The 21,116-nt window shown below is 38.4% G+C and overlaps 2 protein-coding genes across 2 annotated transcripts in view; one reads left to right on the top strand and one right to left on the bottom strand.

Annotated features, from left to right (window-relative positions):
* Positions 1 to 3,228: 3,228 nt before the first annotated feature.
* LOC134677096 (AP-3 complex subunit sigma-2) lies at positions 3,229 to 14,564 on the bottom strand. The gene is made up of 7 exons (XM_063535548.1): positions 14,388 to 14,564; positions 13,192 to 13,283; positions 12,053 to 12,164; positions 7,268 to 7,348; positions 6,689 to 6,787; positions 5,509 to 5,616; positions 3,229 to 3,497 (listed from the first exon to the last, which is right to left on the bottom strand). Exons 1-7 carry the CDS (start codon positions 14,454 to 14,456, stop codon positions 3,483 to 3,485), a joined length of 576 nt encoding a protein of 191 aa, XP_063391618.1. The 5' UTR covers positions 14,457 to 14,564; the 3' UTR covers positions 3,229 to 3,482.
* Positions 14,565 to 14,863: 299 nt separating this feature from the next.
* LOC134677005 (zinc transporter foi) overlaps positions 14,864 to 21,116 on the top strand; it is a 71,219-nt gene continuing 64,966 nt past the window's right edge. The window contains exon 1 of the mRNA XM_063535400.1: positions 14,864 to 15,052. The gene's annotated coding sequence lies outside the window, so the exon portion shown is untranslated. The remainder of the gene's footprint in view (positions 15,053 to 21,116) is intronic.

The raw sequence follows: 21,116 nt of genomic DNA, 5'->3' as shown, positions 1-21,116 counted from the left end.
ATATCTTACGACACTCCTACAATTGACATATATAACAACATTTTACACAAAAACCATCAAAGCGCCATTCATTTATTACGTAAGACGATTCTTGCCAGTTTTTGACCCCCTCCCACCCCTATGTAAGGGGCTGTCTATAAATTATGTCATCTATTTATGACGATTTTTGACCCCCCCCTCCCTAAAATCATCCAAAAATCATGCTTCGAATTACCCCGTTTCCTCCTACGTCCATGCTACTATCATCCGATTGATCCGATGTTCAGACCTACCCTCCCCTAATTTGAAATTACGTAATTTATGAATAGCCCCTAAGATAAAACAGGATATGTTCTACCCCCCCTCCAACCCTAAATCGTCTTACGTAATAAATTAATGGCGCCCAAGATGTTTAGGCTTTTAAGCTTATCCAATATAATACATATACAATACATACACATACAAATACATATATACACTCTTAAATATTACTCCCCCATCAATAGCAGTCGAATAATTATATTATATATCAGCATTTTAGAAATCTATCTAATGATATTTCTTCCCATAAACACTGATAATTCTCGTAAAGTCGAGCGGGATAAAGGCAACTATGGGGTTATTGCGTCTATTTGAGTTTCTTAAAAAAATTACTCGCCAAATTTCACATGTAGTTCTAGTCTAGGTAATGAACCGGGAAGTACCCTAACAATTTTGATTCCCTTAAGAGTGTCGAAACTTTATTTACGTTAACTTAGAAGTTAGATGTTTTCACAGCTTCAAGGGACCTTAGACCTGAGCATATAGTCTTACTTTCAACTCGGTATCTCCACGCGTTCCCGAGTTAAAGGGACGGACGGACAACAAAATGATCCTATGAGGCAGCGGTCTGCAACAAGCGGCCCGTGAGCCGCATGCAGGCCCGCGAACCTCTCACTTGCGGCCCGAGGACTCCCTGGCAATTTTGTATGTAATATTGACAAACGACAATGTCTGATAAAGTCTTAAATATTAACAAAGTGCGACCCGCGTCAACTTCGGTAACTACTATTGCCCTTAGCCACGTCAAATTAAGCCGAATTTGGGCAAGCTGCGGAAATAATTCGTGTAGTTTTGAAAATTGGTACAGGCATACCTTGTGGTGTCTAGATAAACATACTAAAAGTCCTCGAGGGTGGTGTGCTGGGGGTGTAGAGGGGGGTTGAAGGTACCTTTTTTCATATTTTTGCTCATATCTCGAAAATGTGTACGAATTGCATTATAATTACTTCGGACAAAAGTTTTAACATAAAATTTACTACAAATTTGGTTATGTTTATTTTTACTCTGCGATCAATACTTTAGGAGCTACAGGCTGTTAAAGTTAAATAAGAGATAAAAAATAGACGGTTTAAAAAAACGTCGTATTTTCATAATTGTTCATCATAAATAAAAATTTTAATTAAGAATAAGCAAGCTAAATGACCTGCTGATAAAATAAAAAAAAACCGGCCAAGAGCATGTCGGGTCATGCTCAGTGTAGGGTTCCGTAGTTACCCGTCCGTCAAAATAGACTATTTGCAAAAACTCAAAAACTGCTTAATCGATTAGGTTCGCTATATTTTTCTCTGAAAGTCTTTATTAAGCTTTACTTTCACGATTTTTTTCATATTTTTTGGACCCATGGTTCAAATGTTAGGGGAACTAAAGTGGAAAACACAACTTTTTTTCTTTCAGATCGATTATTTCCGAAAATATTAAGCAGATCAAAAAATGGTTCTCGAAGACCCGTATTCGTTTTAAAAGACCTATCCAACGACACCCCACACTATAGGGTGGAAGCGAAAAAAAATTTCATCCCCTTTTTAATGTACGGCAGCCACCCTAAAAAAATATTTTTTCTAATTTATATTTTACAACTTTGTCAGCGTAACTGATTTATATATTCGTGTCAAATGTAAACATGAAAACTAGAAAAAAAATTTTTTATGGTGGTTGCCCTACATTAAAGTGGGGATGAAATTTTTTTTCGCTTCCACCCTATAGTGTGGGGTGTCGTTGGATAGGTCTTTTAAAACGAATAAGGGTCTTCAAGAACCATTTTTTGAACAACTTAATATTTTCGGAAATAATCGATCTGAAAGAAAAAAAGTTGTGATTTACCCCTTAGTTCCCCTAACTTTTGAACCATAGGTCCAAAAAATATGAAAAAAATCGTGAAAACATAACTTAGTAAATACTTTCAAGGAAAAATATAGCGAACCTAATCGGTACAGCTGTTTTTGAGTTATGGCAAATAGTCTATTTTGACAGACGGGTAACTACGGAACCCTACACTGAGCATGGCCCGACATGCATATGGCCTATTTTTTTATATTTTATCAGCAGGTTGCTTAGCTTGCTTACTCTAAGTTTTACGTTTTCTTAAACCGTCTATTTTTAATTACTTATTTAACTTTAACAGCCTGTAGCCCCTAAAGTATTGATCGCAGAGTAAAAATAAACATAACCAAATTTGTAGTAAATTTTATGTCAAAACTTTTGTCTTAAGTAATTATAATGCTATTCGTACAGATATTCGAGATATGAGCAAAAATATGAAAAAAAGTACCTTCAACCCCCCTCTACACCCCCCGCACACCCCCTACCCTCGAGGACTTTTAGTATGTTTATCTGGACACCACAAGGTATACCTGTACCAATTTTCAAAACTACACGAATTAATTCCGCAGATTTTTCTAATTTGCTTAGGCTACCTTGGTTGCTAAAAGGTTGCCGACCGCTGCTATAAGGGTTCCGTTTTTTTCCTTTTGAGGAACACACCCTATAAACGTGAGTTACAAGAGCTCCCGTCTAATAGTGATAAAAGCCTGGAAGCTATTTCGAAATAAAACGTAACACAGAAAGAGTTCCGACCAAGGGCGTTCGAGAAATAGACGCAATAGCCTCATAGTTAGTTGCATTTACTCCGATGTCCTTAGCTTAGATGAAAAATAGTGTCAAAATGCTCCTATGCTTTTGGAAAAAAATTGAGTCTTAGAATCGAAAAAGCTCATATTTCCTGCTAGAAGTGACAAAAAGATTTCTTGCTAGAAGTGACATAAACGTGGGTACCATTTTAGTAAAAAGATGGGTACCATTTCAGTAAAAAGATGGGTACCATTTTAGTTAAAAGTTGGGTACCATTTTAAAGTCCACCAAAAAATTAAAACCAACAAGCATGTCTCCGTTCTGGTCCCTCAATTCTTACCCTTCTTCTTCTTCTTCCTCTTCCTATACTCCACCGCCCCGCTCAAATCCTGATAACCTTCATTCTTCTGCGTCTCATACTCTGGGAAATTAATTCCTTCAGTCTGCTGATAATTCTCAGCGAAGCTCTCAGCGAACTTGGTGGATAGTGTCTCGCTGCCGAAGAATTTTGAGGTTATCTCCGGTTGGAGGTTCTGGTATTTGTCGGGGCAGATGGTGTTGATGATGTTGGTGGCTAGGGCGACGGGCGTGGCGGGATACGCCTGCTGCAGCGGTCAGAACTTCAGGTCCTGGACAAGGATGTCTTGTAAGCTGACAGTACCGTCTTTACCATAAGGACACACGGGGCCCGTGCCCACTGCCCAGGGCATAGAGAAATATAGTAAGACAAGAGTGCTCACTCCATACATCAGTTTTGGTACCAAAATATTAATATTACTGCTACTTAAAGTACTGATAATTCCGCTATTCGATGCTAGATGTCGACTATGAAAAAACTAATATATTTGGTACCACAACTGATGTATGGAGTGAGCGCTCTTGTCTTACTATATTTTTCTATGCCCAGGGCGTCCACCCTCAGGTGGCCCCGAAGGACAGACAGTAACAGTATAGTTGATTGCTCATAATAAATAGAAGATAATAGTAGAAAAATTTTACTTTAATTAGCTTTCGTTACTTTAAAAAAGGGCCCCAAATTCTTATGTGCCCAAGGGCCCCGGCATAGTTTAAGACAGCCCTGGTAACTGATACATGAACATGTTAACCTCTAGCCGCCCAGAGACCTATAAAAAGGTCTCCTATTCCATTCGCTAATTTGAACTTTGTGTTGATAAAATAAAACTTAATTTTGCTTGGCAAGATTTGACGTATGGGGGGCTAGAGGTTAAAATGTGATTTTGTTTATAATACAGGGCATAGAGTAATAAAAGTAACTAAAGAGTGGTAACTCCATACATCAGTTTTTTTACCAAAACGCGCGTTATTTTGTAGTCGACATTTAAGAAGTATAACACTCTTAAGGTAGATGTCGCTAGCGCCCTACCCTACCCTACCCTACCCTACCCTAGGGTCCCCTTGACCTGTAATATAGTGAAAAGATTTTCTAGCTATGGATGGTCTTGGTGGCTCAGATGGCAGAGCGCTGGAGTATCGATGCGGAGGCCGTGAGTTCAAGTCTCAACCAAGACAGTAATTTTTCCACTTTTTATTCTAAGCTTAGTAACATCGTTAGCAGACCTTTCTGCTTGTTAAATAAAGAATAAGAAAACTGAGGTTTGAAATTACCACTCTTTAGTTATAGAGCAGGGGTCGCCAAATGGCGGACCGCGGTCCGCGTCCGGACCGCCGACCCATTTTGTGCGGACCACGAGAGCACAGCAACTTTCGCACTACAGAGTACGTAATTTATAAAAATGTATCCCCCGCATTATCTTTGTTGACGTCAATTCGAAAACGGCCGGGGGAAAATTAGCTTTGAAACTTATTAGGTACTTTGTTTGGGTCAACATATATTTGTGAAGCAACATTTTCGAAGATGAATTTCATTAAGAATAAATTTCGATTACGACTTACTGATGAACATTTCCAGGATTTAACGTCAATAGCTTGCACCAATTTTACTCCAAACTTCAGACAGATAGTCCGCAACAAAAAAATGTCATTTTATACATTGACATGTAAAAAAATAGGTTTGTTATTTCTGTAATTAGGTACATTTGTTTAATAAATATTTTTTTTCTATAAAATGTTGTGCGGGCCGCGATGGTCAATTCATTTCTTAAAACAGACCCCGAGAACTAATTGGTGATCCCTGTTATAGAGTATTCTCTATGAAACAAACACACAAACAGACAGATGCGGCGGGGACTTTGTTGTATAAGGAGTACCTTCACAGAGTGCCCTTGCCTAATGCGTACTCGTGACCTAATCCTGGGCGGACACATATTACGCCCGGAGGAGGTAGTTTCTCGAGACCAAAAGGATCGTGCAGCTGTTTGAAGTTGCATGTTTGGATCGAGAGTTGTAGTAGGTGGCGATCACAATATATCAGGGATGGTCGCAGTGATACATAGGCTTTGAAGCCTTATATCATAATATAGCCCCTAGTATAACACGTCGGTCTGACCAAATAAAGGAAGCCACCGCCTCTTCCAAGCTACATCAAGTAGTGAGGGCTACTTTGGACCGCAACCGATGGAGACAGATTGTTTATTTGAGGGGTTCCTGTGACCACGATCCTCAGTAATGAGGGACCGACCAGAAAGATAGCCCCTAATAAAGAAGAAGAAGAAGGTGTACCTTGATGGCCTGCGGCAGGTCCGGCAGCCGCATGTCGCGCAGCTGCTGCGGCAGGTTCATGCTCTTCACCGCCGACACGGCGCGCGCCGGCGCCGCGGATATACCCGCCTGCACACACCACAACATTACGTTAAAATAATACTACTAAAGCTGGTCAAGCAAATCTTGTCAGTAAAAAAAGGCGCGAAATTCAAATTTTCTATGGGACGATATCCCTTCGCGCCTACATTTTTCAAATTTGCCGCCTTTTTCTACCGACATGATCTGCTTGACCAAGTATATCTATAGTTACTCTGTATCTTTACCAGTACGGTTACCATCATAATCATAATCATAATCATTTATTCGATGCAATCCATGGTGTTTATAAAGGTGTTTAAGTTTCATTCAGTACAGCATGGACCCTACTAGGGCGTGGCAACATATTATACGTAAAAAAAGTAAGATATTTAAACATTCATACATTATATAACTATCAGTCTGTCAGTTTGTCACTGACATAAACGCCGTCGAGAACGTAATTTACTTTCTATACATCCCGTTTGCACTAATATGCGAGTGCGAGCGAGATGTATAGAAAGTAAATTACACAAATTACAGTGACAAACTGATGGTAGCCGTACAAGCGTGGCTCACTACGCGGTTTCGTCGCGTCGCTACACCAATATTGGTGTCTACCAGTAGTAGTTGCCGCGCACCGCTACGGAACGAACGCCTGCTCGCACTTGCGCCACCTTGCGGTTAAGGTTCACTCTCTAACAAAACGCGTCTATTACGACGGATGCCGCATGTACAGTCAACAACAGAGCTATGAATACAGGCAAAGTGTCAAAAATATGTATACAGTACATTTATTGCCTGTACATTAAGGTCGTGTATACATATTTTTGGCACTTTGCCTGTATTCATAGCTCTGTTGTTGATTGTACTTGGAGTGACGCGACGGAATCGCGGAGTGAGTTACATTAGAAAATTAATTTCATCATAAATTCTAAAAGCGCTGGTGGGCTAGCGGTAATAACGTGCGCCTTTAAATCCGGAGGTCGCGGGTTCAAATCCCAGCTCGCACCAATGAGTTTTTCGGAACTTATGTACGAAACATCATTTCATAAGTATTCATAACTCTTGGGCAGCCGCTAGTATACATTTATACAATAAAGAAATCATGACATAATCTTACTTCAGCCTTCTGCATCTTGTTCTGTTCCTGCAATCTACAAAGAATGTCCGCCATGTTGGTCTGCAGCACCATGCCGCCCATCACGAGCTCATCCAGCACCTGGTGAACACATCACTCAAATTAAATTCACTAAGCAAAGAGAATAGAGTGTATAGAGAGTTATTGTCATGGTAAATTATGTTACCACAGTAAATTTACTGCCATCTTTCGACCGAAGATTAAAACTTTTAGAACGCCATTTGACTTTGATCCTTATTCTTTCCCTGATATGTGTTAATGTTTATATCAAAAGGTAACGCCATCTACTCGAGACTAGGCCAAAGCTATGGTGCAATCCATTCAAGCGATGGCGCCATACCTTTGGCCTATCCTCAGGTACATTCCGTGTAGCTATGTGAGGCAGCACAGGACAGCACAGTCGAATACTGCCATCTGGTGAAGATGGATATATGGTCGCCTATAACGATGGCGAAACGAAGCGACAGGGATATTATCTAATCATTACAAATAAAAACGTGATGCATTTAATTTAGACTAAATAACTATTATCTTAATTAAAATTTGGCATAACAATCATACCTGGTGCGCCGCATCAGCGTGGAATATCAAGTCCAGCTCGCAAACATTCTCGAAGCACTTGTCCAGAGTCTCCACAAACACCTAAAATTATAATTTATGTTCAAACTAATGTTGTACATCTGATTATGGCTAAAACAGCCGATTGCAGATAAAAAGAACAAAAAAAAAACTAATGTAACATTATAATTTATAATTTACACTACACTCGCTTTGTTTGTTTAATATGTGACGTTATCTATGAAATGGGATCTTATAGTCGATGGTGCTTACGCCATTAAGAGCGCTCTTACAAGAAAAGTCGAAATAATGCAAAATTGATGATACTAGTCGACGAAATTCAGGACTTTGTGCTCATTATTAGAAGCAATGAGTACTTGTTCCAGTAAAAGCGTCTTCTTATCTTTTTAAATATCGTTGTAAATATTAGAAAAAACACTTATTAAATTAGTAATGATTTTTTTTCTGATGATCGTTTCCGAAAAACCCCGTGAAGCACTGAATGGCAAGCTCTTATTTGGAAATGTTGAGAAGTTTACTCTGCTAAACCTGGCTATTTTGTATTACTAATACCCTGTACTTTAGGCATATCAAACGATATTTTCCCTACATACCTTTAAGAAAGAGAAAATCAAAGTAAAACGAACTCAATTTTCTCTCCGAAACAAGTGTCATTTCCTACGAAAATCTACTTAATATCGAAGTCATTTTCTTACTCAAGCAATCTGTAATGTTTGCTTATACTGTTGGTATACATTAGTGTTTATGAAATTCTACTATAATTTTTTGGCAATTTTTTGAAAACTACTCTATATTACCGATGACGCGCGCTCGCCAGCTCAGTGCCGCGGCAGAGCTTGTACAGGCAGGACGTGTGTCGGTCGGCTCCGCACATTTTCAACGGCGACGACGAGGTTTTTTATCATTGTGTGCGGCGGGCGCCGTGTAAAACGCTATACTGTGTGCGTGTAAACCGCAACGAGAGACTTTGATCCTAGCACTGTTTTTATAGTATTATAATTTATAATGGTACAGTTTAATAAACTACCGGACAGAATTAAAAATAAGGCCTGATTCGAATTCAATCTGCCAAATTGAAAACCCTATTAATGGTACTGAAGCTAGCTGAATCAAGATTTGTTTTTCCATAATTTATTGAAAATTTGTTTAAAAATTGTTATTTATAAGTAAATTCATCATTTTCCATTTCTTCCCGCTCCTGTCGTTAGTTTTGTTGTATGCCCTCCATCATACATCCGACAGTGTTTTTTGACAGTTTCTTAGTTTGAGTCCTATCAAGAACAATGTTTATTTTGAAATATTATATTGCATATAGTTTTTGTTGTTTTAACGAACTAATTCCTTGGACACTCCACTCCATACCGTTCAATAGGTCAATACTGTGGGACTTTGTTGAATCAAGTTTTTTGGTCCGATTTCGAGGGTACTGGCTTAAGCATGCTGATTGCCTCATAAACATCGTGGATCATCTCCAAATATTATCAAAGTAATATTGGAAATCCGCATTATTAAACTAAAGCTGCGAACCGTTTCTTTTAGTGATGTTGGTGTCGATTTCTCTGTCGAAAAGTAACCAATGCCCGGTAACTGACACCACATCGACGAAATTCCTGATACGCCAGATATTTGAAGATATGTCTAGATCCTCATTGTTTCATGGATATTGCAATGAAATTACCTTTCAGTATTGGTATAATATTAGGTAACAGGTTATGTTGGAAATTAGTTATGTGCAAGTTTCTTCCATACTTATCAAGTTTTTGACAGCAATTTGGCGCCTAATTAAAAAGACGGCGGCGTTTATTTGATTTTTTTGATCATCTTAGAATTGATAAAAAAAAATTTTTTTGGTATAATAATTTTGTGATTCTGATAATTATAATGTCGTAGTGTATATATAAAGTAAGCTAGAAAATATCCAAGAAAAATCACTCTGAATTTGTCAAATTTGTTTCGAATCAGGCCTTATTTGAAACGACCTGACATTCTATATGTATTTATTTGACTCAAGATAGTACTCAGGGTCTGATGATGGAGCCGGAAGGTGGTCACCAGTACAAGTCAAACATGCAACTAAACCACTTCGTGTTTAGGCTCGTTTTATTCGTCTCAACAAGATCTTTGACACAAGATAGTACTCAGGGTCTGATGATGGAGCCGGAAGGTGGTCACCGGTACCAATCAACCATGCAACTAAACCACTTCGTGTTTGGGCTCGATTGATTCGTCGCAACAAGATCTTTGACACAAGATACTACTCAGGGTCTGATGATGGAGCTCGAAGGTGGCGACGGGTACCAGTCTATCACGTAACTGAACCACTTCGTGTTTGGTTTATCACCTAGTGTCAAAGATCTTGTTGAGACGAATTAAACGAGCCTAAACACGAAGTGGTTTAGTTGCATGGTTGATTGGTACCGGTGACCACCTTCCAGCTCCATCATCAGACTCTGAGTATCACCTAGTGTCAAAGATCTTGTTGAGACTAATCAAACGAGCCTAAACATGAAGTGGTTTAGTTGCATGGTTGATTGGTACCGGTGACCACCTTCCGGCTCCATCATCAGACTCTGAGTATCACCTAGTGTCAAAGATCTTGTTGAGACTAGTCAAACGAGCCTAAACATGAAGTGGTTTAGTTGCATGGTTGATTGGTACCGGTGACCACCTTCCAGCTCCATCATCAGACTCTGAGTGTCACCTAGTGTCAAAGATCTTGTTGAGACGAATAAAACGAGCCTAAGCACGATGTGGTTTAGTTGTATGGTTGATTGGTAATGGTGACCACCTTCCAGCTCCATCATCAGACCCTGTGTATCTTCAGTGTCAAAGATCTTGTTGAGACGAATCAAACGAGCCCAAACACGAAGTGGTTTAGTTACATGATAGACTGGTACCCGTGGCCACCTTCCAGCTCCATCATCAGACCCTGTGTATCTTCAGTGTCAAAGATCTTGTTGAGACTAATCAAACGAGCCTAATCATGGTACTACATGGTTGATTGGTATCCGTGACCACCTTAATCATCATCATTATCATCAGATCCTCAGTACCAGTTCGTTTTTAACCCTCGTTGATACAAACTTTACAACCTATAGGTACCAAATGCAATGACGAAATATGTAAATAAGCGAGTACCTATAATTTCTTTCGAGTAATATACGTTCATAAGTACGAGTATGGGGCTATTCATAAATTACGTCGTTTCAAATGGGAGGAGGGGGGGGGGGGTCTGGACATCGGATGATGGTAGCATGACGTAGGAGGAAACAGAGTCATCCGAAGCATGATTTTTGGATGATTTGAGGGATGGGGGGGGGTCAAAAATAGATGACGTAATTTATGAACAGCCCCTATGTACATTTGCACTGCATTTAGTATTTTCGTACTTACCAAATAACAGTTTTAGGACTTTATAAGTTAAGTATGGTTAGTGTTGTTATAGTTGATTTCAATATGCTTCGCGAAGGATCAAGAATGTTTAATCCATCATTGTAGTGCGAGTGTGGTAGAAGGGATCGGAATACTGAGCTCGCACGGCCTGCCGCAGCGCGTAAAATACCTAAACTCGCTCAACCCCGAAATGTAATAGCACTCTTAACGAATCTCCGATATGAATACTATGCCGCGCGACGCTGTGCGGCATAAACGCCATCGACATTAAGGTCCCTTTTCATAGATAATGCCCTATATAAGTAAAGAAAGAGCGAAAACTCACCATACATCAGTTTTCATACCAAACGCGAGTTTTTTCGTAGTAGACATCTAGCGTCAAGTAGTGGAACTATCAGTAACAAGTGTAGCTTTTGACGGAAAATATACTACTAAAACAATTTACAACTTATATTATAAGCAGGAGTTGAAAATAGACTTCCAGTTGATTCGGTTATAATAAAACCGGGCAAGTGTGAGTCGGACTCGCGCACGAAGGGTTCCGTACCATAAAGCAAAAAAAAAACGGAAAAAAATGCAAAAAGAAAACGGTCACCCATCCAAGTACTGACCACGCCCGACGTTGCTTAACTTTGGTCAAAAATCACGTTTGTTGTATGGGAGCCCCACTTAAATCTTTATTTTATTCTGTTTTTAGTATTTGTTGTTATAGCGGCAACAGAAATACATCATCTGTGAAAATTTCAACTGTCTAGCTAATCTAGCTATCACGGTTCGTGAGATACAGCCTGGTGACAGACAGACGGACAGACGGACAGACGGACGGACGGACGTTTTACCCTTTGGGTACGGAACCCTAATTAGTTGAAAATTGTTGAACAGTAGAGTTTTTGTTCACCGGGACATCTATTGTCAAATAGCAGTACTGATAAATTCCGCTAATTGAAGGTAGATGTCGACTATAGTTCGTTTTTTTAGCATTAGAAAGAACTTGAAAGAAGGTAAGCGATTTTGACATGTCTCTTAATTGAAGAACGATTTTTAAAAATCAGTAACTATTACTTATGAAAGCAGAAGAATATAAATGATCGTATTAGATTCATAATTGTTACATATTTGCCGTAACTTATTTTTAAAATGTGTTTTTCAATTAAGAGACACATCAAGATTGTTTACCTTATTTCGAATGCAAAAAAAAAATTGAACTATACGAAATAACTCGCATTTTCTTTACAATGACTGTGCCAATGATTACAATGCAAATTGGGACTTACAACGTTCCTCATACATCACTAATCACTTTGATGTAGGATGATTTATATAGGATTACTGGTGTATAATAATTAGTCTGGGATGAGATATTAATTAATTTACCTGTATTAGATCTAGAATTCCCAGTTCACTCTCCGAGCTGTCCACACAAAACACAAAGTACAGTGTCGCATAGTGCCTGTAAATCAGCTTGTAGTCTGAACCTCCAATGAGACTGAAAAAGACAGATAATATGATGTTAAACTGCACAGAAAAAAATCATCCCACTAGAACCATATCCAACAGACGGACAGTGGAGTTTTAGTAATAGGGTCCCATTTTTAGGGTTCCGTACCCAAAGGGTAAAACGGGACCCTATTACTAAGACTCTGCTGTCCTTCCGTCCGTCCTTCTGTCACCAGGCTGTATCTTACGAACCGTGATAGCATAGACAATTAAAATTTTCACAGACAATGTATTTCTGTTGCCGCTATAACAACAAATACTAAAAGCAGAATGAAATAAAGATTTAAGTGGGGCTCCCATACAACAAACGTGATTTTTGACCGAAGTTAAGCAACGTCGGGCGGGGTCAGTACTTGGATGGGTGACCTTTTTTTTGCCTTTTTTTGCATTATGGTACGGAACCCTTCGTGCGCAAGTCCGACTCGCACTTGCCCAGTTTTTACACTTTGGGTACTTACTAATACTCGTATAACTCCCGGTTTAGGGGCCAGGCACATCCTCTGGTCCAGGTTCGTGTTGACAGACTGCCTTTTCACAACTACCTCACAATCTACACAAATGTCAAAACCTACCCTCATTGTCTATACATAACAGGTACAACCCTAATTGCGCATTATTCCAAAATTGCCTTACAAACATTTTGGGAAAGAACTGTTACTCTTCAAACTGCTGGATCAATTTTAGTCAAACATAGCTAAGAACTACCACAAGGAAACTCGCTTTCCACATATTTGTGAGCTGTGATGCCACAGACAGACATTCGTGTCAAACATAATGTAACACCCCTCCTTTTGCGTTGGCGGATAAAAGGACCCCTCCTTGTTATGTTATATGTCTGATGCCAATGTCTAATTGTCTGTCTGTGGTATCATAGCTCTCCAGCAAATGGACTAATTTTTATTTGAGTTTTTTTCACACAGTTTTTTTCAGTTTTGTTGCAGCTTTCATACAATTCTGTACAAACATTGTTATTTAAAATTGTCAATTGAATAAGAACTGAAATAAATGATAAATACCTTCCACCCTCCAAGAAATTACACACATTATCATCCCGCTTTGACACTAGCTGGAATGTCTCCTTTATGATCTGCTGCTGCATATCTTCATTCTGGAAATAAAATAAAATACATGCATATGTATAGAAAATATTTTACAGATGTAGTGCATAATTTATTATTTTCTATTGTATTTACACAGAAACATATGAATGTGTCTTGATATTTCAGTCAATCTCGGTACAAAAAGTACTGAGGTTGACTGAAGTAGCATGACAAATACGAATGCTTCCGAGAAAATATGATGGAAAACAATTATGCCGCAGGAGCCTTTTTTAGATTTATTTTAATTTAGATTAGCTTAGTTTTTAATTATAATTATAGTTTTCATTTTAGTTCTTAATTTTAGATAGCAACATGTACATAATTACCACTCAAGTTTCGGTAGCTATTATCCCACTTATTAAATATTGTAATAACATCATTATGCACTACATCTATATATCATTATTTATATATATTACTAAAATAAAATAAATATATTACTATCTTGGTGGCCTTATTCCATGGCAAAAAAAGCATAAGGGTTGCTACCAGTGGTGGTGCGTCCATAAAAGCCGATTCTCACCAGCTTGCCTGTTTTTGGACGTTTGAGCAGAGTTGTAAATGAAATATGTAAGCCAAATTAGCCCCGGCTTGCTTATGGATATGTTTGATGAGCCGCCACTGGTAGCTACAACACTTAAAAAATATTTGATTCAGAAATCCACTAAAATAAGATTGGTGATTGGTAGGGTAACCCCTCCTTATCACATTAGAATGTCCAGATATAGATAATCCAATAACTGAGAACCCTTACAGTCAAACTTTTGTAAACTCCTTTTTGCTCAAACTTGCTTTAAAAAAATTACAGGACACATTAAAAGAACTCTTATGGAGTCGTACGGCGAAGGATACTCAAAGGAAATCGACACATCACGTCACGAGTAACATCCTGTTACAAATAACGGATATCAATCAAAATCTACAAGTGAAAGGTAGCGTGCCTAGACCATTTAAGTAAAACCAGTCAGTAGAGTTATGGGAATAGAACCTGGTTCTACTCATACATAATGCAAATATGCAAAGAATACAGTTTAAAACACTTTAAAGGATGATCTAAAAGTGCGGTATAACAACGAATGAAAAGAAACATTGTACATTTCACGTATACTTACAAAGTATTGATAGAATTTAGATAATCTCGGCTTCCCATGGTTGTTGAACACTAAAATTGCCTTGATCATTATTGAAAGCAGCAATTTACAACTAGTTAAATAGCCTAGTTATCTCATTTGTTGTACTAGTTTTGATAATGCAGGGAGAAATATCGAAAATGAAAAGTGGAATAATCAATGGATTTGACGTGACAGTGACATTTGTAATTTGGTTCGTTCGGTAATGAAAATGAATTTCATATTTCTTGCAGTAAAAATTGCATTGTTTTAATCTTGATAGTCAATAACTAGGAAAATTATTTGTGTTATTTACCTTTTCATAATAAGCACTGTAATTTCTGTTTATGTTTATAAAGAACTTATTGCTTATTTAATTTAGGACAAACCATATGGACATTAATTGAACGGCTGCCCCTTAAATAGAATGTAAAATGGCAACACAACACCGAACGTAGAAATAGACATGCACATTTTTTACAATCTGTGCGTGCGTCGCTTCGCGCTCCATCGCTCACGTCCGCGAGTGTCATAAAAGAAAATATTAAAAAACCAAACATTTATTGTGTGAAATAGATAATAATTGTTAACTATAGTGGTTTTTGTTGAGTTAACCATTGAATGGAATTACGCCTTCGCTTCGGAGACGCTGTTACTGTAATAAAAAGGTTAGTGTGTTTTTAACAAATTGAGCACATTTAGTTATGTCTTAATTTGGAAGGCCGGCTCTTCCAGCGGTGTCAAGTAGCCTAAAAACGCTGCTGATTACTTACGCTAATGTCACGCATCTGTATACTCGGCTGGCGGCCGATGTTAGTGTGTAAACTAGTTGAAAACTACGGTATTTGTTACTGTACGTTTTCCGTTCGGCACTTACAAGGCAACTGGTTGCAGAGTTTGAAATTAGGATATACGTAGTAGGAAACTGTTTTTGTTGTGATTTGAACAATTAGTTCTGTTAGGAAGTAGTTCTAACGTTTTTGTTGATGTACTTTTTGCTGAAAAATGATCTTCTGAAGCCCATTGTTAAGATTTAGTTTGCGATTAGAAGAGAAAACGTATGATACTTGTAAAGAAAGTTGTACGTTAACTTTTATTTGTTTATAATAGTGGTTTTGTTTATGGTTTGACACACTTTCTTATTGTTAAGTGTGAAATTACCATGCTCATTCTTTGTAACAAACAGCTCTTTTTTACCGTAGACTGGTAATTTGCTGAATTGTATTAGGTACCTTCGGTGTGGTATTTTTATATTAAAATAGTTAAATGTTGTAAGATACATGTGCTAAAGCAGGCCACTGACGAGCCTTCCAAATGGATGTCGTTACAATGGATTCATCCAAATGGACGGCATCCTAGTATTAAACATTGTACGTTTTTGACTTTTACGGACCAATTTTGGATTGCAGCCACGCTATTTGGACTGTTGGAAGGCTCGTCAGTGGCTACCTTTATAGGTAATTCGCAAATCATGTCTATTTAAAACCCTCCCTTTGGTCATGTTTTAGTTTATCACCGTACTTTCCTTCGTAAAGACGAAATAAAAAAGAAGCTGGTAAAAGTACCAGTCTAGTTATCTTATGGTTTTCGGTAGCCCTTGCGGATACATTTCGACCCAAAGCAAAAATATATGGGATAGCTGGCAAAAGCTTTAAATATTCCTTAATTTTTGCACCCTTATAAACTGAGTGGCATTGTAATGAATACTGACCTTCCGTGATACAGGGACATATTAAGGGTCGGTTGCATCAAACTGTTCATATCGTTAAAGAGTTTGTTAAATTTTTATGTATGGAAAGATTCATAGTAAAGCGCCGGGGCACGCCGGCTGTCGTTGATCAGTCTGTCAAATGTGGTTGGTGCAACTGACCCTAAATATATTAAATCATGTTTTTAAGTTAATGATCGGTCGCCCGTTGAAGCCTCTTCTTAAAATATGAGCATAACATAATAATGTCTTACAATTGTTCTAAAAACTTCTTTATTTCTGAGTGACTTGTTTTAATATTTAATACTGAGTATAGTTCGTTTTTTTTAGCATTAGAAAGAACTTGCAAGAAGGTAAGCGATCTTGACATGTCTTTTTATTGAAAAACGCTTTTTAAAAATCAAAAACTATTACTTATGAAAGCAGAAGTATATAAATGATCGTATTAGATTCATAATTGTTACATATTTGCCGTAACTTATTTTTAAAATGTGTTTTTCAATTAAAAGACACATCAAGATTGTTTACCTTATTTCTAATGCTAAAAAAACAATCTTTATTCTAAAAATATATATCTGAGTGACTTGTTTTAATATTTAATACTGACTAGATCTGTTTATTATTCAGTAAGTTTGAATTCCTGGAAAACAGTAAAACTGCAATAACAAGTTTGGTTTATCTTGAAAGATAAGTACTTGTTTACAGTAAACAGTTTGATTTTGTTTATGCAATTGTCTTTATTACAAATCTATGTTTACTTTGTGAAAAGTCATAATGAAGCGATATTTTAAAAATAGAAACTGACTATTTACTGCCAGATTTTAGAATAGAATAGAATATCATTTATTGCACCATGGTAGAAACAAGGTGTTATAAAATAATAGTATCTCATGGATCCTAATAGGGTATGGCAAACATTTCCTTAATATAAGTAGGGGGCTGTCCATAAATTACGTCATCGATTTTTGACGATTTTTGACCCCCCCCCCCCCTATAATCATCCAAAAATCATGCTTCAAATGACCCCATTTCCTCCTACTTCATGCTACCGTCATCCGATGTCCAGACCCCCGCCCCCCCTAATTTGAAATGACGTAATTTATGAATAGCCCCTAGGTACATATTAAGAAAGAAGAGATCAAAACTTACTTATTTACTATTAACTAACTTATTTAACAAAACTGTCAGTGAGAAAATCGGTTACTGATTATGCTTTTTCAGCAAGGAACGATTTCAACTTCTTTAATAGTAGCTTTGGTCGGAAAACATATAAATACTCAAAAATGCGCGTTTTCCCAGAGATAAGACCTAGCTTGATCGATTTATCGCCCCCGAAAACCCCCATATAGCAAATTTTATCGAAATCGTTAGAGCCGTTTCTCAGAACCCCTGAAATATATACAATAAACAAGAATTGCTGTTTAAAGGTACTTAAAACAAAATAAAATGTTTTTTTTTAAGTCGGGCTCCCATACAACAAACGTGATTTTTTTGCCGTTTTTTTGCCTAATGGTACGATACCTTTCGTGCGCGAGCCTGATTCGCACTTTGCCGGTTTTTATATATTAATATATTATGCGATGCGTGAATATGGTTCATTAGGTAGGTACAGTCGACATCAAACATATGTTTACACTTTTGCACCTTACTCCTATGTAATAAGGCGAAAAAAGTAAACACACCTTTGACGTCGATCGTCGACCGTACAAAATATAAGATTCAGTTTAAATTGTATCTCTGCTACTACTAGTCATAGACTAGGAATCCTCTAGACCGAGTTTAAAGCAATTATTGCATGCAACCGATGATGCCAAAAACGCGGGGGTGCGCGGTACGAGGTGAGCGAAGTCCCGTGCCGTGATTGGTCCGTTCAAAGACACGGACGTCACACAAAGTCACTTTCGACTCGAACATGGAGTAAAATTGCCGTATGCGTGGCAGAGGGGGTAGCGCGACTATGCTCAGTCTGGAGGATGTTTTGTCTGCGCTACTAGTGCTCCTGTACCCACACTGCGCATACGCATTATATGCAAGCGTGGGAGATGATTTACACCCAACAAGAATAAACTCGCAAACCAACCAAAATAGAACCTTATCACGACGCCATAAAGACTGCGCAATGATAATTACCAGTCTAATTTAAATGAGCGTATCTAATTATATGTCAAGATAAAACTGAGGCGTAGATTTTTGTATTATCGCGATAAAATGCGATGTTGCCAACTGAATTTATAATATGCCTTGACGTGTTGAGCACTTGCTTTTGTAATATTTACAGACAATCTCATTAATCCGGCACTAATGCTTACACAATAGAGCCGGATTACTGGAAATTTCGGATTACTGGAAGTTAAAGCAAATCTGCATAAGTATTATGTATTGATTTGAAAATACACTAATACTAAATTCAAAGAAAATTCTGCTGTTATCTGGATCTTACCACAGAATAAATAATAGTACTAAGTACAGAAGACTCACTCTCTAACAAAACGCTGTTGTCTGTTACGATCAGGTCAGGACAGATATGGCCGCTAGGTGGCGACAGCGCCACGCGCGGCTTATGGCAAACCCCAAAATTGGGGCCGAACGGATGCACTTTTAGCTACCTGTAGCAAAGCGACGAAATCGCGGAGTGAGACACGCCTGATCTTACTTAGCCATATATAAAGAGATTAGGCATACATAAAAAATTTGGACAAAGAATGATCAGTGGAGTGCAAGTGCCGGATTACTGGGTGTACCGGACTATCGAGATTTCACTGTACTTACACCCCTATTTATACTATGTATCTTTAGGTATTTAAATAAAAGTAAACAAAATCTACCCTCAAATGACTCCTTACGCCAGTTGAGGGTAGATGAAAACATTACATGATCAAATAATGTAGGTTAAAGTCAGGTAGTTCAGTGACTGATCCGGGCGGTTTTGTATTTGGTCGGTTAACCAATAAATATTATAACTACCCGAAAATGTACAAATTGTTTGTTAACTTTTATTTAAATACCTAAAGATACAGAGTACAGTGCCGGATTACTGCATGGGTGTATCGGACCATCGATATTTCACTGTAAGTAATAACAAGTTTATGTAACTTCTATTAATAAACTGCAATTAATTGATATAACGATCTTATCAAGACTAGGTTTAATACGCTTTATTACCACGCTACATTCTATGCGTCTGTCTTGATCAGGGGTCTCCAACCTGTGGGCCGCAACAAGGCCCTAACTTTGACCATTTGAATTTGAAATAAAAGTAACTCAAGTCAGCTTTGAATGTGTACGAGTTGTATGACGTTCCGCCACCGAACTCCGGAGCCCTACATTTTTCACCATCTATTCCTAGCGTGTTTCCTACAAAGTAAGATATTTATAAATATAAACAGACATCGTACTGGTTCCGATCAGATATACCGAACTCGACTCCAGTACCTTAAAAAGCTTACACCATATAAGGCTCGACACCGGCCGACGTGTCATCTGTGCGCACGACTCGATTTCTAGGTCATCCAGCCGGGCTAGCACATGATTGGAGCGAGATAGACTACCCGTCCCTCTTTAATTAATACTGTTAGAAATAGACGGGTCTATCTCGCGGCGAGATACTGTCGCGCCAATCGTGTGCTTGGCCTACAGCATACCGTGGCCTCGATAAAGGTTTCGGTTAACCCTTTGACCGCCCAACGTCAACTGACGCGCGCGGCTACAACCTAATATCAACCTTCGTGCATTCTCACAAGGTTCACGATAACGCGCCGCACATGTTAGGCGTGACGTTGAGAGTGTTAAAATATGAGATAAAACGATGATTCGGTTTTGGGAATTCGTCGGAAGACTGTTCATAGGTCAGTTTTATAATAACGATCATTTTCAGCTGATGAAGCGCTGGTGGCCTAGCGGTAAGAGCGTGCGACTTTCAATCCGGAGGTCGCGGGTTCAAACCCTGGCCCGTACCAATGAGTTTTTCGGAACTTATGTACGAAATATCATTTGATATTGCCAGTCACTTTTCAGTGCAGGAAAACATCGTAAGCCGGTTTCCTCACGATGTTTTCCTCATCCCATCAATAAGGTCTAGTTTACCCTCTGGGTTGAAAGGTCAGATGGTAGTCGCTTTCGTAAAAACTAGTGCCTACGCCAATTCATGGGATTAGCTACCAAGCTGACCCTGGGTCACATGAGCCGTGGAAAAAGCCGGGATAACGCAAGGAAGAGTATCATTTTCAGCTAATCCGATGATTTTTTTTTTCAATAATATCTCTAAATCGTAATTGTTAAGCCTAGCAAAGCACGGTAATTTTGTTAAACTGCGACCGACCGATCTCAAGGGTCCAGTCTGAAAACCAGCGCTAGGCCCTCTGCTTGGAGTGCTTGGCATATGCTGAGATTGGAGCCCATTGCCCAATCATTCGTATATTATTATAATAACCTATCTTTCTAATTAATTTGTACCTATTTTAGTATTTAAGTTTTATATATTGTACTTAGTTGATAAGGTATTTTTTGTGGCAATAAATATTTTTCTGATTCTGATTCTGATTCTGAAATCCCCGTTTTTAATGGTAAAACTAACTGAAGAATAGACGGAATTGACGTCACGGAATGAAGTAAAGCACCAACGAAACGAGAGTAATAATATAATGTAAATAATTACCGTTACTGAGTGTGTACCGTGTTACATTGCGATAGCCAGCGATTATTATATCTGTCCTTATCTCTCGTACGCAATTATGTCATCATGCAGTTGGTCCACGAAGGAGGTTGTTGCGTGATTCGTAGTACAGTCAGCAGTAGAAATTGCTAAGCGGGCGAGGTGTTCAAAATTACCTTGACACGCTCTTATTCTCTTAATGCCTGTGCACACCGGCGTGCGTGTGCGTGACGTACACGTGCGCGTGTGCTAAAATGTTAAAGCCGCACACATCACGCAAGCGGTGTGCCGTCTCTCATAAGGATTTGTATACTACAACGCGCACTTACACGTCACGCACACGCAGCCGGTGTGCACAGGCCTTTAACAACAA

Source organism: Cydia fagiglandana, chromosome 25 (assembly GCF_963556715.1).
Source record: "Cydia fagiglandana chromosome 25, ilCydFagi1.1, whole genome shotgun sequence".
Lineage (NCBI taxonomy): Eukaryota > Metazoa > Arthropoda > Insecta > Lepidoptera > Tortricidae > Cydia > Cydia fagiglandana.
The sequence above is the reverse complement of the archived record's forward strand: the minus strand, read 5'-3'. Positions and strand labels throughout refer to the sequence as shown.

What these genes read in the sequence shown, in the direction of transcription:
- LOC134677096 (XM_063535548.1), bottom strand. Translation starts at nt 14,456, where the DNA reads ATGATCAAGGCAATTTTAGTGTTCAACAACCATGGGAAGCCGAGATTA. An exon ending in CTAAATTCTATCAATACTTT is followed by an intron (nt 13,284 to 14,387) that starts GTAAGTATACGT and finishes TTTTATTTCCAG; the next exon opens with AATGAAGATATGCAGCAGCA. An exon ending in AATTTCTTGGAGGGTGGAAG is followed by an intron (nt 12,165 to 13,191) that starts GTATTTATCATT and finishes TGTCTTTTTCAG; the next exon opens with TCTCATTGGAGGTTCAGACT.